Genomic DNA, 17,056 nt, shown 5'->3' on the forward strand with positions numbered 1-17,056 from the left:
TTCAAAAGTCTCTTCTGAGGAGAGGTGGGGCAGGGCTTTTCTGTTGTGCTCATAATTGCAGTGGACAGAATCTCCTTTCCTTGGTGGCACAGGAGATGCTTGGAGAATACATTCTCCTTTGACAGGTCAAAAGTGCTGAAGTGTAACTGTTGTGGACCGCAGGGAGAACAAGAGGAAATTATGTTATTGGTACTGAAAGTTTGCATTTGAGTCGATGTATCCTTTCCCTACTGCTTCAACTAGATATATATTCCTTGTCTGCTGAGGTAGTCGCTGTCAGTAACTCTGTAGGAGTTTTTAAGCATGTGGTGAAGCATTTTGCTTAATGAGGTCAACATCTTGATTTTTTTGATTCTAAGACCAAATAGAAGGAGGAAAACCAAACAAGTAGTCTAAATTGTAAAAACAAGTGGAAGATAAAAGAGTCACAAGAACACTCTTTTGAAAATGAATTTGTAAAAATTAATTTTGTTTTCAGTACCTTCACCAAGCACATTTTTATTGCTTTTCACACATCTTTCTCTTGCATAATGCCCACTGACATTTACTTCAGCCAGAATTTCTCCAAGGCTTTTGTAGCAAATAGCTTAAGGCTTCTGCATCAATAGCAGGCAGATCTAAATCTTGTACCTTTCTAGGGACTGGTAGCTGCTGGCACATGCATGATGTTAAAACCAGTTATCACTGAGGTCTGGTAGGTTTAAATATATATTTCTGAAGGTGCTTAGTAGGTTATTCAAAAAATATTGGCATAGCTTTCCACAAGGAAAAATGCAATAATAAGGATTGGAAAGTATGAACAAGAGATGCAGTTGCTGCTTTTTTGTCATACAGTGTTCCTCAAATGCGACCTGGGGCTGGTTCTAATGCCTCTGATTCCTCCTAACTTTGAGGATCTGAAAGCTCAGAATAGCTTGAAGTCTGCAATGGGCTAACATCCTTTTGGATTAAATCTGGAGCAGGGAAAATGGACCGTGCTACAGTAATGTATTTTGTTATTAATGCTCTCTAGGGATATTCTTATTTGATTAGGTACAGTTCAGAGACCATATTCAGTAATCACCTCTACTGAATAGTTTAGAGAGTCATTCATTATTCACTATTTCAGTCTAGATTAAAACACAAAAAGGTTATAGTTGGTAAAATATGTTTGCTATGTCAAAACATTAAATTGCTATTTTTATTTGTGCAGATAGTTTCTTGGTTTTCTTCTAGGTAGGCTAATGAGAAAGAGAAAACCACTTCAACTTGGCTGTTGAACTTGTTTGGGTCTCAAAAGAATCAAGTGCTGTTGAAACAATAATGTATAGAAATTGTTGTAAAATAATTTGGGTGCTGTTAGCATTAAAATCTCCTAAGATTTGCAGAATGACTGTAAATTTATGCAAGCTCTTGAAACACAGAAGCTTTTAAATACACATATGTAGGTTACATTAGTATCAAATACCCTTGTCCTCATTTCAGCAGTTGACTATCTATGCTAGTAAGGACTGGATTGTCACAATCTAAAGATTTAAATATATCTTAAATTACTAGCCAACTAGCTTCTGTCAAACAGCAGTGTTAGTATGCACTGCATTTTCAAAAAACATCGTTAGAAAAATTTGAAGTGTTTAAATTGACATTTTGATTTGCAGTATTTTGATTATAAACATCCAGTGTAACCTAGGTCCTTTTTATATTTCAAGACTTTTAACATTATGTTACATTAAACTGTTTATTGAAATAAAAGGTCTACATTTGTATAGCCCAGAAAAGAACTGCAAAGCGAGGCAAACTTCATGTTTGACCCACGGTCCTGTGGTGCCTGGGTTGATGTTCATCTGTGTGTTGTGAATTTTTACTGGAGGTTTCCTGGAGTTTTATCATTAGTGTATCTTCAATAATTGCTAGTGTATTGTATAGCAGGAAGGAGCACTTTATCACCTGTTTACGACTTAGTTTTGCACAATGGTCTGCAAGAATGAAATGCATCTTCATTACATGATTAGCTTGATTTTGCAAGGTTCCCTAATACTATGGGAAGGTGTGCAGACATCAGGTCAGCCTGCAGGGTAACAATCAGGAGGCCTGAAAGGTTGAAGCAGAAGCTGCTCTTCTGGAATCGCTGGCTTTGTGTTCCTACTTTCACTCCTCATACCAGCTGTACATCTGTCTGTCAAACCAAGGCAGCATAGCCTGTTCAGTGTTGGAACTGCTGATTGCTGCATTCAGTGGTGAACCTGAAGGTACAGAGAGAGATTCCATTTCAGAAGGCTTGGTTTAGTCTTGATCCTCTATCTTTGGTATTTTCCTCTGTTGAAAAATGCACTGGATACTGTATGGTTGAAAAATATTCCCTCATGTTATATCCAATTTCTTTGCCCCACATAGGTCTAAAAAAGACAAAGCTAAAGCAGGAGTTAAACCGGATGCTTCTGATCAAGAACCAGAGGGATTGACCCTCCTGGTGCCAGACATCCAAAAGACTGCAGAGATTGTTTATGCTGCAACCACCAGTCTGCGCCAAGCAAACCAAGGTAAAACAGAAACACTTCATAAGTACTGTATGCTGTTTATCTGTAATACAGTCATTTACAGATAACTTAAAAATCAGCTTAAAAGCAAGACAAAACACTTCCCGCCTGTCCCCAGCCACTGACTGCATTTTCAAAGGTGGTTGGAACATTGTAGTAGTTTTAAATGTTTTGATCAGTAAACAGAATAATTCAAGTTAGAGTACACCTCACAGCTTCCAGCACAACTGTGTAGCACTTTTTTTATTATTATTTTTCTTGGCAGAAAACAACATACAGGACCTTTAGTAGTAAAACTTTTTCTGTTAAAACTAAATCTTATTAATTGGATTAACCATTAAGTAGATGAATGCAGAACAAAAATCTGAGACATGGGTTGAACTCGCAGATGTTCAAAAGACCATCTGGTTGTCTAGTAAAGAAGACTAATGATTAAGTAGCTGAATTAGGGGAGTGCATTTTATAAAGGCATGTATAATCAGCCTCTGATTTTGGAGAGTCCAGGAATGCATGTGGGAATAGCCATCCACACAAGCATATGTCATACTTCCTGTTTTAAATTAAAAAAAGATAAAAGAAGCAATAAAAGAATATTCAAAGAAGCAGCAGCTGTCATGAATTATTTCTGAGCTGAGAATATGGTCTTTATTTACTCCAAGCTGTTCAGATAAGGAAATATACAGTAGTGAGAAAAAGAGATTCGTATATCCTGAGTGACACCCAGTTTTGAGATGTCTCTGCAAAAGAATGTAACCATAAAATGTCAACACTTGCTGTGCTTTTCTTGGAATTACATAGTTAACTACAAATAATCATCACATTTTATACAACAGAAAAGAAGATGGCTGAATACTCCAAAAAGGCTGCAGTGAAGCCCAAGCCTTTGTCTGTTTTACGGTCCCTTGAAGAGAAGTATGTGGCTGTCATGAAAAAACTCCAGTTTGGTAGGTTGAGAAGTGTGAATGTTTGTGTTTTAGAAAGCAGACACTGAAGAAATGTGTGTTCTGTTGAACAGAATCTCTTGTTGTTTTAAAAGTTAACAACTCTCTTGCATACGTGACCACTGATAATTTGCACGTAAGGAAAATTATACATCTGTGTTTTCAGGTGACCAACTCTTGTGCTCTTTGAACTAATAAGAAATGTTTTAAGCATGCACTAGAGTAATTCAAGGGACCAGATGAATTCGGTGAAGTGCTGGTGTTTCTGTCTTCCTTACAATAATGCTGTTTGTGAGTCTTTCAGTTCTCAAGTTACATTGAAATATTTGATTTTTTTAAAGCTTATATATGTTAATGTAGGTTTTATTTTTTAAATAGAAAAGAATTCAAATAAAAATGCATTTTTTAAATGAAACTTCAATGAATTTGATTGTGTCCTTTCATGAAGTGCAATATATTGCATTTGGAAAATGTGACAGGAATTGGTCCTTACTTTGGCCATAAAAGGAATGTGTTACAAAGAAAAAATTCAGAAAGAACTAATAGTATCTTATCCAAAAAAGAGTTATAAAATTACTGCTTTAACATGTTCACTGAGTATTATTTGAGTTGCAGTGACAGCATTTGCAGTCATATTTCTTTGCTGTTTATTTGTAAGAGATTTTCCTCACAAATGTTTGTGGAGTGCATGCCAAGAGTAGGAGTTAGGTTTGTAGGAAGTGGGAGCTTTTCCCTCTGGCAGCTGTGCTGCAGATTTTGTGTAGCAAGTGATTAAAGAAAACCAGCTCCAGTGGAGTTTTTCATGGTTCTTCAATAACATGGCAACCAGTACACAAGTAAATACTGCTCGCACTTGGCTTCACACAGGTTCCACTATTAGCATTATGATGCATTCGTAAGTATCCTCATATTCCTGGTCTGGAATAGCTGGTAGATTTCCAAGTTGGGAGAGGTGTATATTTGACAAGTTGCATATGAAAGCTTGTAAATTAGCTGCAGAAATTATTTCAGCCCAGTACAGATAATGCTTTGGTTTCTGTGATCACTGTTAACTCACAAAACACATATTTTTTTGCATTAGTGTGATGCAAATTAAACTTTCCTGATTTTCATGCTCATAATCTTTATCCAAGACTAATCCATTATAAACTTCACTCCTTTCCTGACACATTAAAATCTTTTTGTCTTCTAGATACATTTGAAATGGTTTCCGAAGATGATGACGGCAAATTGGTTTTTAAAGTAAATTACCACTACATGTCTCAGGTAAAAAACGCGAGTGACGCCAACAGCGCCGCCAGGGCCCGACGCCTGGCTCAGGAAGCCGTGACTCTTTCAACCTCCCTGCCTCTCTCCTCCTCATCCAGCGTGTTCGTACGTTGTGATGAGGAGCGCCTCGACATCATGAAGGTAAAGAAGCAAAGCTGGTTTAATTCTCTCTTAGCTTGGCACAGAAGTGTTTAGGAAGGTGCCTGAAATCCTAGGAAAAAACAGAAATATTTCATGTCTACTCTAACCGCTGTCCAGGCATTAATGTAAGTGGCAGTATTTGAGTCTGATTTCTCAGTAATTTGGCAGGAGCAGGGAGAATCCATCTGCCCCAGGAGTGCTCTCTTGGCCAAGGAGTCTTCACAGAACAAGGTTCATTCTTCTTCAGCTATTCCAAAGGGAAAAGTTTCGTTTAGTTTAGTGGACTCCACTATGGTCCAAACGTCTTTGCATGTGACCATTGAAGCTGTAGGCAGTAGGTGTGGAGAAGTACACACTGAGTGCCTCTGGACCTGGATTTTGAAAAAACCAATCTATTAATAGCTTTCAGTAGGAAAAAGTTTCATCTCCTTCTGTCTTCCTTTCCATTTGTAATCTGGAGAAATGAATGCTCGCAGAGGGCTTCGCTTACCCGCAGTATCAGAATGGACAGACTGACAGCCTGCGTATGATTATGATGTCTGATAATAATTCCTGCTACCTAGCATGTGGAAATAAAATGCTTCATACAACTTACAAAATTTCAACTGTGTGATAGATATAACGGTGGGGATTTTAATTTTTTTTTTCCCCTCTTTTTAACACTGGTAGGTTCTCATTACTGGTCCTGCAGACACCCCGTACGCAAATGGTTGCTTTGAATTTGATGTATATTTCCCACAAGACTATCCTAATTCCCCTCCACTTGTGAATCTGGAAACAACTGGAGGCCACAGTGTGAGATTTAATCCAAACCTCTACAATGATGGCAAGGTAGGTCAGCTGGGATCCTGTTGTAAGATGTAACAAGAAAGTGAAACAGATGAAAGTTTTTTCCTCTTGTGATTGAATTATGGATCAGCCACTCCCTCATGTACAGGAGGAAGCTCTTTGGTTAATACTGGTCTTCAGATTGAAGTGAAGAGGGATTTGCCAGTTTGAAGTGGGAATTACCCTCTTTCTAAATAGTCTTGGAGATTTTTGAAGATCCAGCCTTTTTGAGCTGGATTGGACCAAAAAAGCAAGTGCTTTTGAGTGAGAAAAGTGTTCTTTTCCACCACTTTTTGCTAAATGAACCAGTCAGAAGTCTGTTTTGTCTAGCTGAAATACCCTTTCCATGAACAAAGTATGTTTTCCCTATCAGCTGCAGCTGAAGGTTTGCTGAGTGCTTTATCTCCATTTTTCTTTGTCTAGCTTTAAGTCTTGGAAAATACTTGCCTCTAAGTTTCTTCTGTTTATTTTGTCTGTTTGTTTTCCCTGTCTTGGCTTGTTCCATTTCACAATAAGATTCAAGAACACCATAAACTTCCCTAAAGTTTGGATCAGTCACAAAAGTTAAGGAATAATTCCAATTTCTTGATAGTCTGTGTGACAGAAACCACCTTTTACATGCTTAAGCAGAATGACTGTCTTTAAAACCCACAACTACAAGTTTTATAACAGTATTTAAAGCAGAAAGTAGAGAATCAGAAAGTATTCTTTTTTTTTTTTTGGAGCCACTAGAATCCATAGGTTTCCCATGAGGAAAAGTAATCTGCCTTGTCATGTTTGTTTATTAACATGCTGTTCTTGCTTATCCACATCATTTTTATCTGTTTTCCTTTCAAAGTAGTTTCATAGTCTTAAGCTGTGCCAGGGGAGTTTTAGGTTGCACATTAGGAAGAATTTTTCCACAGAAAGGATGATTAGACATGGGAATGGGCTGCTCAGGGAGTTGGTGGAGGTGTTCAAAGGAAAGACTGGACCTGGCACTCCATGCCATGGTCTGGTTGACATGGTGGTGTTCAGTCACAGGTTGGACTCGATCTCTGAGGTCTTTTCCAACCTAATTGGTTCTGTGATAGGAAACAACTTCATCTTTTAGAATGCTGCTGTAAAAAAGTTTGTCAAAAAAATGAATGTAATGTCAACATTCTGTTCTATCCAAACAGAACAATTTTGTCATAATAGTTGTCTGTGGTATTAATAATGTCACCTTTTCAGGTGTGCTTAAGCATACTTAACACATGGCATGGGAGGCCAGAAGAGAAATGGAATCCCCAAACATCAAGTTTTTTGCAGGTGAGCAATTTCTTCTTTCTCTTCAAATGTCATTTGGGAGTAGTGAGTTGTCTCTTGCTCCTAAGGATTCCTTTTCTAGAACATTTAAACCAGAATTATCTTCTTCAAATAAGCATAAATAAGACAAAAGTCCAGAAAACGTCCTTGGAGCTCTAGAAAAGGAACACTGCTGAGGAGACAGGTTCTTCAAAGTGCTCTCTCCAATGAGTATTTCTGTTGGACTGGTCTCGAAGAGTGGCTGTTCATGTGTGCAGCTCATTCCTGCACCAACTCTGCTCAGATGATTTCAAATAGTTTATTTTATTTAAAAAAAAAAAAAAAGGGGGGGGGACTGGGAGATGACATCATCTCATGGAATTATCACAAGCTTTTTATGGTGAAGACAAAAGAGGCTCCACATTGTGAGAGATGAGGAAGTGAAGTTATATTAGTGCAGACTGTAGCCTTCCTCCTCCTAAGCGTACAGGTGAGCTGAATAGAGGAATAAAGATGAAGGGAAGGGAAGTGTAGGTATGCTGTGTTCAATAACAATTAGTGTTACATTAGAGCAGAATTTATTAGGGCATACAGTCCTTATAATTTTCAGCTGTATTTCGCAGACATGCACTGACTCATAAGCAAAGACATTAAGTAAAAGTAAAGCCTGCAATGGCTTCTTTCCTATGGCAGTTACAGAATTAATACCGAGTTTGGAGTAATTATTATGTAGCACAAGGTGCAATTTCTATTCCAAATCCTAGAAGACTGCACTGCTTCAGCATAATACAGTTACTGCCTTCAGCTGAACTGATGTCAGCTTGTTCAGGATTTGGCCTTGGAGAGCAGATTTATCAGTCTCCTAGAAGTTCAAGAATGGTCTGTTCCAGTGTGTGGAAGTCAGGTAAGAGAGGCAGAGGGCCAGCATAGGTAAACAAGAACTCTTGCCTAAGCTCAGCTGCAAAAAGAAGCAAGAGAAGGTGGAAAGAGGGGATGGGCTATTAGTGTGAAATAAAAGGACATTGACCAAACATTCAGCAGAGAAATTAGGGAAGCTAAAGCTCAGATGGCATTGAAGACATTGAGGGTTATAAAGACGAACATGAAAAGCTTTTCATAACCATGCTGGCAGCAAGAGAGCACATTTTCTTTCTGCTGCTCAGTGGGGCAGGAAACCCCACTAGGTTGACTAGGGCATGGAAAAGGCAGAGGTCATCTCTGCCTCACTCTTAGGGGTAAGATTTGCCTGAGCCGTCATTAGGGAGGTCTGTGAGAATGAGGAATCACCCACAGTAGAGGAAACAGTATTGAAGCTTCTTGGACCCACATGTTGATGGCTCCCTCAGACCCCATGAATCCAGGGGAGCTGAGGGAGCCAACTCGTATCACTGCAAAGCCATTAGCTCTCATCTTTGAAAGGCAGAACAATCAAGGGAGCTTCCTGGCGAATCTCACACTCTGCTTCAAGATCAGCAAGAGAGAGGATCACATTGGGATAGGTATCTAAAACTTCTTTACTGAGTGCAAGTCTCCCAGGATCCAACTTCTTAATCAAGAGATGAACTGCAGTTTTGGACTTCAACTGTAAAACCAGTGTAGAAAGTTGCAAGTATTTAGGAAGTCTTATTTTCACTAAAATCCTTTTCCTTACATTAAAATGTTCGATTTTATTGTTAGAAATCACATGCAGTGTAGAAGTTTATAATTTAAAACTTTTTTTTAGTGTTTCATTTTAAGAATAGTAAGAAAACTATTGGAAAAAGTCCCATCCCCATCATATTGGGAGAAAAATACAACTATTAAATGGAAAGCAGCTGTACGACTAAATAAATCGCTTGGAAAGAATTAAGCACTACATGTTTTTTCTGGCTCAGAGATTGAACTATTGTCAGACCACCCAAAATACTTCAGAAATTAATTTTTATTGCCCAGCGAAACTGGAAGATCAGTTTACAGTTTCTCATTCATTACAATTGTAATTCAAAGTATCAACTGCTTATTCAGGCCCAGAAAGTACAATGCTGCAGTGTCAAATTTCTCTCCCATAGCTACTTAAAAAAAAAGATAGATATCTAAAATAAAAATTTTTTAAAAAGCAGAAGCCTATTCTTCCAGACACATGTAAAAGCCACAGAGATCACCAAAACACCTTTCACACCCAAAGCCTTGGCCCTGAAGTCACCCTGCTGTAACTTAGCACATCTGCATTAATATTCTGCCTTTTTTGGTATCTAAGTGTCCATTTGCTCGATGGAACCTCATTTGTGAGGCACATTCCATATATTTTAATGCATTTGCCTACATTTTAAGGTTTAACACTAAATAACCGTGACTGCTTCTAGTTGAGTGCAGGGCAGGTACAGGAGCCTGTGATGGTGCACACAGTACCAGCAGCTGCCTGGAGCACTGCCTGAGAAACAGAAAACCTTGTTTAATTTTCCTTCTCAGCCCAACAAGGGATGCTGGTTCACGTCTCCCACTGCACAGCTACGTGTCCAATCCATCAGGATAAAGACTTGGCTGCCCTAGACTGCCCGTCTGTGCTGTAATGAAAGCACAGCCACTACATGAGGACAAAGTGCCACGGCACCTAAAGGGGTGAGGGTGTGTTCCTGTGAGGTGCTGCTGGGACTGAGGGTAACCTGTGTCATTCCACTGGCTCTTGGACTGCTGCTTTGATACAAGTTACTGATCCGGCGTTGTGTCTGTCTGGACACATCACGGAGAATATGGGAAGCTGAAACACTCCTGTGCTGGCTTTGCTTCAGGAGAAACTCCAGGAGAATGTCACTCTTGAGCACAGAGCACAGCTGTGGTTGTCAGGGCAGTGCCTGTGGAAGAGTCAGAGTTGGAATTGCTGCTGATGTGGCATCTGTCGGATGTAAGTTGTACATTCTCCATCCACCAAGAAAAAGGAGGTGTCTTCCATATCCAAATTCACAAACTGGATTGCTAAATTAGGGAATGTTTTAAAGCTCTACATTGTACCTAGACTGGGAGGAGAGTCAGTTCCAGAAACAGCTGCCCTGACATGTGGGTATCTTACACCTAGGTATGCCCAGTGCAGGAAATGCCATTCCTATGTCTGTAACGAATCATCAGCTTTACACTAATTGAGGAAATATAAGTGTTCAAATAAGCTTTGTTGAATTCTTTACAGTTCTGGAAGTTTGTGTCACAGAACTGTAATCCCTAAAATTTTTGCTGGTGCATTTAGTCCTAAGTACATATGAAAAACTTCTTACATAAAGAAACTGGTTTCTTCACTTAGTAAAAAAAAACCAAGTTGACAGGGACAAACATTTTAATACTGGAAAAACTAGCAAGCCATCAAATCATGAATATGCTTTACATCTACATTTGGATGCCTAAGAGCCCTACGTATCTATTCAAATCTTTGGGTTTTATTAGGAATAGCTGAGTATATAGTTAAATGCCTTGAATTTATGTAAGCATCTATTCCCACATGTGCTGGATAGTAAAATTGAAAGGAGGAAAATTGTTATTTCCTAATTACTGAATAGTTGGTGCTTTGTTGATACAGTACTGAAAACACTTTTTCCCTTATCTTAAGAGAAATACTGAGATTTTGTTTTATTGGCATATGACACAGTATTGTTTGCAAAATCTGAAACGAAAGGGCTAAGAACATTCATTTGAAAGAAAAAATGAGAGACAATGTAGATCAGGATTAATTTCACCTGGCTTTTCACCTCCTTTGTTTATTTTCCATCTAGTTCAGAACTAGAAGAATTAGTAATCTCTTCCACAGGGAAAAGATCAGAATTTTTGACTGAGAACTTGACAAATACACTTTCTTTCACAAAAGGGTGCAATCAGACATTTCTTCCTTTAAATACTTCCTTTTACTTACATCTGTATGTTTGTTTTGCAGGGTTTTAATTTACATTTGTAATTTTCTCAGTGTTTGAGCTAAATCTGCAGCCACAGGAGTCGGTGGTTTTTATGTGTAGTGATGGTTTAGGTTGGAAAGCGTGGACATTCCCCGCTTGCACGTAGCCTGTGTCACAAATGAGAGTACTTTGCTATGGAAGTGGTTTTGCTTGTAAGGTGAGCAGAGCTGTGTAAATTTGTAAGAATACTTCAGTAGCACAATTTGAATACTTGGTTTCTTCTCTTAACAGGTGTTAGTGTCTGTCCAGTCCCTAATACTGGTGGCAGAACCATACTTCAATGAACCAGGTTACGAACGATCACGAGGTACTCCAAGTGGTACCCAGAGCTCCAGAGAATACGATGGAAATATCCGACAGGCAACAGTCAAGTGGGCAATGCTTGAACAAATGCGAAATCCATCACCATGTTTTAAGGAGGTAGGTTTTGTGAAAGGCAATATTTCTCTTTTTGAGCTTTAAGAATAATGCAAATATTTGGTAAGATTATGCATGAGATGTCTGTTTTAACCTGGGGCAACTGACTCAAGAGACTGCAGTGAATAAGGACGCACCAAACTTCACAGATTCTTTTCTGGGAAAGAGGAATGCGTGCAAAGTGGGACTGACCTGAATGGGATCTTGGTGCACAGTTGGATAAAACATGGTTCAATCAGCTCAGCCCACTCTTACTACTGAGCAGTACCTTCTACATTGCCTGTAACACCTGCTGATCAGCCCTACAAAGGGGCACTCTGTGCTCTGTACTTGACATAAATAACAGGCAGTATTTTTCCAAGGATCATGAATTTGAAGCAAATACTAAGAAACACTTTGGATACACCAAGATAATGCAAATTGGAAAAATACCTTAAAAGAAATTGCACAAAGCATCTGCACTAGAAACCTGTGCCTTTGGAAACAACTGTCTTGATGCTGCTAAAGCAATGCTAACCTTCATGCATTCATGCTGTCTTAAAAAAATTACTGTAATAAATCAAATTGCTTAATTTGTTTACATTCCTGGAAATAGACTAAAACTCACCTGTAGATCATAGAAGAATTTAGTTATTAGGGACTTCTCTCAGTGTCTGTAGTCCAGTTCCTTTCCCAAAGCAGATGAGTTAGATCTCAGGGACTTGGAACATACACAGCAAAGAGTTCAAGGAAAAAAGAGCTGAAGAAATAGTAAGAGAATCTGTATGAATATTAATGCAAAATGTTTGGTCAAACCTGACTCATCTCACAGTATTACCAGTGAGTATTTCCAGAAAAACACATTTTGCTCTGAACTACTACAGATGTTGCCAGTGTTGAAGTGTGGAACCATCTGGCAGTATCACCTATGCTTTCCATTGTCTGCATAATAAAATGTTGAAAAAGCCTAATTATTCTAGGATTATGCACATTGCTAGGTGTGGCATCTGAGATGTTGGTGTCCCATCCCTTCCTTGATGTCATAAAAAACACCCTTTGGAATACAAAACCTTTTTTCATTAAAATTACTGTGTCTTGTAGAATAGGAAGATATTGACACTTCACCTGCACTACAAGTGTTAGATATTTTTATCCACGTGCAAGTGAAAAAGGATGTGCAGCGTATGTAGGGGTGTTGAATTAATGAAATAAAACCTGGTGGTGGTTCAGAATTACCTCTTAAATGTTCTACTCAATAAGTTAGAAGACCATGATAAAGATAATATTCGGACACATAATCCAATAACCTCTGCTAATAGGTCTTTTTCTTCTAGCTAATGTAATGGTTTCACTTTGGCAAAAGGCATTCTCAAATTACAGTAAGATTAAATTAATTGAATATATAAGAAGCAGTGGGCTCCCTGACAGTAATGCTCCATGTTTCTTCTCACATGTACAGAAATGAAGGATATGCAATATTACTCCATTTGGTAACTGAACCCCAGGTTATTGTTACTGCACTTTCCTTCCAGAGTCTCAGCAATCATGTGCTTACTCTGCAGCTCAGCTTTCACACTGCTGGTATGAAGAAGGCAGCTCTGGAACAATGATTCCATCTGCTGCCCCATCCTAATGGAAATGCATCTCCCAGATTATTTGAGCACTTATTTGGGAGATTCACTTTTTGTTAAGACCTCTAGGTTTTTTGTAGGGTCATCTTAGAAACCTTAACAGTGATGATCAATTCAGTAACATAAATGCAAAGTCATCCTGAAGACTGAGGTCTAAGAATGGAGATGCTGAGATCTGTTGTCTTCAAAAATCTGAGCTGTCTTGTCTTTTTGTCTTAAATGACAGGTAGGCTCAGGAGACCTAACTGCCAGTCTTTGGGAGTTTTTCCAAGCTCCATTATGGATTTAAGGAATGTATCCAGAATTGAAGTCAATTACACTTTCAATATGCAGTTCCTCTTTAGACAGATAGCTATTTTCTCTAACCTCCAGAGGGAAAAATTATTTTTCCTATTATGCAATATGGCCAAGAACTCTCAGTGCTCAATAAAATTTCTTTGGTTTTATTGTTTCTTTCACCATTCAGAGTTCTAGAAAACCTTTTAAGACAAAGCCAGTACCAAGTAGAGCTTCACAACTTCGTATGAGTGTTGATTGGTTGGATTTTTTAAACTCAAATATGTACTTCAATACCAAAATTACTCCCATCCAAACAGTGGGCAGTTCAGCTACTATGGCCTCAGAACTCCAGTGTTCCCAAAGGTGCTGCCTCTGCTTAGAGTGAAGTGGTTGCATCCCTTCTGAAGCAGCTGCTATGATCCTTCTCTCTGCAGAGGCGCGTAACGTTTCTGTGCTCATGCAGTGCTTCTGCTTACGCTGTGCTTCTCTGGCAAAACAGGGCAGTGACAGAAACAATGAAAGCCTCAGCACTGCATCTGTGCAGCTCTGCTCCTGTGTGAACGTCCACATGCTGGGCCTGCGTAGGACGTTCAGCTTTGAACTGCAGAATGTGAGCAGCATTCTGCTCTCCCTTTTGCTTTTGCTCTCTGTGTTTCTGGCACTCGCTTACCCTGCAACCAGGTAACACAAGTGACGGCTGAAATGGCAAACAGTGGATTTCTGCAGATTGGAACAGATATCCAGACCAACAAACTGCCCAAAACAGCATCAGCTGAATTCAGAACAGGTTCCTCAGGGCTTTTTCCAGTTGGATTTTGGAAAGCTCTGAGGACAGAAATTCCAGTTTTATCTACAACCTGGTTCAATTCTGAAATTACCTTCATAATGATTATTTTTTCTTTATCTTCAGCTAGACGCACAGAGATTTTGAAAATTTGGTATTGTTAAAGTATATGGTTCTTCCATCCATATTGCATTGGGAATGTTTTCTTGCAGGTCATCCACAAACACTTCTACTTGAAAAGAGTGGAGATCATGGCTCAGTGTGAGGAGTGGATAGCAGACATACAGCAGTACAGCAGTGACAAACGGGTAGGCAGGACTATGTCCCATCATGCAGCAGCTCTGAAGGTGAGACGTTTATAACAAATCTAAGTTTCCCAGTTGTCTAGGGATGAAATGTATGTGCACTCCACTTCCTCAGTATTTGTACTACAAGTTGGATTTTCCTTTAGCACCTGTCCTGCCTATTTTTTCTATGAATATTTGTATAGGATACAGTGACCCCGAGATGAGTTCAGTTGGTTGGAGTGTGGTGCTGATAACGCCAGGGTTGTGGGTTTGATCCCCTACGGGCTATTCACTTCAGAGTTGGATTTGATGATCCTTGTGGGTCCCTTCCAACTGAGAATATTCTGTGATAACAGAGAGGTTTTTTTGTTCACTTTAAGATGGATGGGTGGGGGTTAATGATAAAGTCGTATTGTAGCAAATTCCTTGCCAGAAAACAAGCTCTTAGAGCAAACAAGCAGTTAATAAACTGTGGTCCATTACAATCAGTTTTACCCTGTGTTAACTTTAATCAAGTTCTAACCATTATAAATGTTTTCTGCCTTCCTAACCAAGTATTATCATTTGTATATTTTGTGACCGCACAGACAACAGGTCTATATTGTTTTTAATACTTTTTTCTTCCCCTGAGGTTTAACCCCCATATTTTTAAAGGCTTTTTTTTTCAATTGCCAGACTTCCCTTCTTTCAGTGTGACCGGTCTTCAAAATGAAGTTACTGTGATCAGTTTACAATCTCTGCATATCTGTCTCTGTGACGGGTCTCATCCTGAATTCTTTATAAACTTGGTTTGACTGTATGACCTACCAAGTCCAAGCCAGTTTCTGCTGTGACCCCCAAACACAGAAATGACTCAACTGCAAGACCAGTGGTGTAGCGTTTATAGTGATGCACTCGTTGGCTGCAGTTCTGCTGACCGCCTTTAATTTGTCCCCAGCAGCACTTGCTAATTATTCTGTCACTAAAAGGAAAGTGCCAGTCCTTAAATACAGGGGAGAAGTTGATCCAGACATTGAAATAGTACATTTAAGCCTTTTCTACCTACTCCTCTTTGTGCCTTGTAGTGTCTAACCTTGTGAAAAGTATGGTTTTAACTGTGGCCTTCCACGCTGACTTGTTTTTGTATATCCAGCGTCATACAGCTCAGTTGCGGGAAGAACTTCTAAAACTTCCCTGTCCTGAAGGATTGGATCCAGACACTGATGACGCCACAGAAAAATGCAGTGCCACAACAAGCTCAGAAGAGACCATGTTGCACGACCAGGTTAAACCCAGCAGCAGTAAAGATGTCCCCACTGATTTCAAGTCATGAGTTGCATTGACATGGACTTTGTAGACACAACGGCTTTGAAGCACAAGCCAAATATGTCAATATTTGTATGTAAGAAGTTAATTATGTAATAGGTAATGAAATTGAAACTATACTATGCCCTTAAGGATATACAGTTTAATTAAAAATGATCTTTTATTTACCTGTACAAGAGTGTAAACTTTTTTGTGCTTTTATTTTTCAATTGTGAGAACCACTGATTGGTATGTTTAAAAAGTTATGTATACAAAAAATGGATAAATCACTGATATATAAGGGAAACTACCTTAGGAAAGAATGTTTACTGAATGTTTATTATTTTTTTTTTACTTGTAGAGTGAGGGCGGTTGTAACAAAGAATATATATTGGTCATTCTTACAGCTACTATTTAAAGTCGGAAAATTTTCACTGAATTTGATAGATTTTACGTTTGGCCATATATTCATGCTCATATTTGATTCTAAAGAAAACCTCCTGTATACTTCAATAAACGTTAAATGGACATGATCCCTCTTTTATGATTTACTGGTACATTTTTTAAATAAACTGCCATAAAATACGTTCTAGATGAAGACTTGCACTTGTATGACTGAATTCATTACAGTCAACATACTTAATTTTATGCTTGCTAAATCTAACATGCAGATGAAATAAATGCACATGGTTTTTACCTCATGCCAAAATTTGGACTTCTGAATTAGTTGAGTTTTTTTGGCTATTTTATGTAAACTTACAGTATTCTAAATTTCTTAAGGGCTATTCTGGAACAAAGTCTTCACTGTATTGAAATGTCTGATTTTTACGTACTCAGCTGTACTCTCACGTACTGACACACCACACAGGACTCTGATGTTCTGTACAGAACTGTGTAGACTTATTTCCAGTTTTATACTTGCAGCCACAGATCCGTAACTAAAAGGAGTTTGCTTGATTTAATAATCAAGTCTCACTTTTAACATAACATGCATTGCTATCATTGTTACTCATTTTTGAGCAGTCCTTGAAGGACTAAACAGTTAATACTGGTATTACCTCAGACTAATGATCTGTTGTATGATAAATACTATAAATCAGGCAAAACCGAAAGGTTTTTTTGTTTTCTATTTGTTCTTTGTTTATAAGTATCACTCTGGAATTTTTTCACTTTTTGTTTTACAATGTATTATTTCTAATCATTAAAAATGGCACCAACTGAGGTTGTGTTCTTATGCTGATGGTTAACAGTTAGTTCTGGTAGTCCTGACCGAAGAATAGTTTTTGTGTTCTACTGATCTGTTGTGTTAATCCAAGGCCTGTTCTGATTGTACATACCTCTCAAAATACCAACTTGGCTACATCTGTGTAACTTCAGGGGTCCTTAGTCAAAGAGCAAAACAAGCAGCCCTGTGCCAGAACTGCTGGTAAATACATGAAACAAAGAGCTTATGCCACATAGTCCAAGTGTTAGAACTTCATCAGTGTTAAAACAGCACTGCATTTTTCCAGATGGGTATT

General features: G+C 38.6%; 1 protein-coding gene across 5 annotated transcripts in view; it reads left to right on the top strand.

Annotated features, from left to right (window-relative positions):
- BIRC6 (baculoviral IAP repeat containing 6) overlaps positions 1-16,757 on the top strand; it is a 179,454-nt gene extending 162,697 nt beyond the window's left edge. For all 5 annotated transcript variants that reach the window (XM_069010018.1, XM_069010020.1, XM_069010022.1 and 2 more), the window contains 8 exons: positions 2,374-2,519; positions 3,350-3,460; positions 4,650-4,867; positions 5,537-5,698; positions 6,908-6,985; positions 11,107-11,295; positions 14,178-14,312; positions 15,385-16,757. In XM_069010018.1, the coding sequence (XP_068866119.1) occupies positions 2,374-2,519; positions 3,350-3,460; positions 4,650-4,867; positions 5,537-5,698; positions 6,908-6,985; positions 11,107-11,295; positions 14,178-14,312; positions 15,385-15,564 (1,219 nt within the window). In that variant the 3' untranslated portion in view covers positions 15,565-16,757. The remainder of the gene's footprint in view (positions 1-2,373; positions 2,520-3,349; positions 3,461-4,649; positions 4,868-5,536; positions 5,699-6,907; positions 6,986-11,106; positions 11,296-14,177; positions 14,313-15,384) is intronic.
- Positions 16,758-17,056: the final 299 nt, after the last annotated feature.

The sequence above is a fragment of the Aphelocoma coerulescens genome, chromosome 3, assembly GCF_041296385.1.
Source record: "Aphelocoma coerulescens isolate FSJ_1873_10779 chromosome 3, UR_Acoe_1.0, whole genome shotgun sequence".
NCBI classification, from domain to species: Eukaryota; Metazoa; Chordata; class Aves; order Passeriformes; family Corvidae; genus Aphelocoma; species Aphelocoma coerulescens.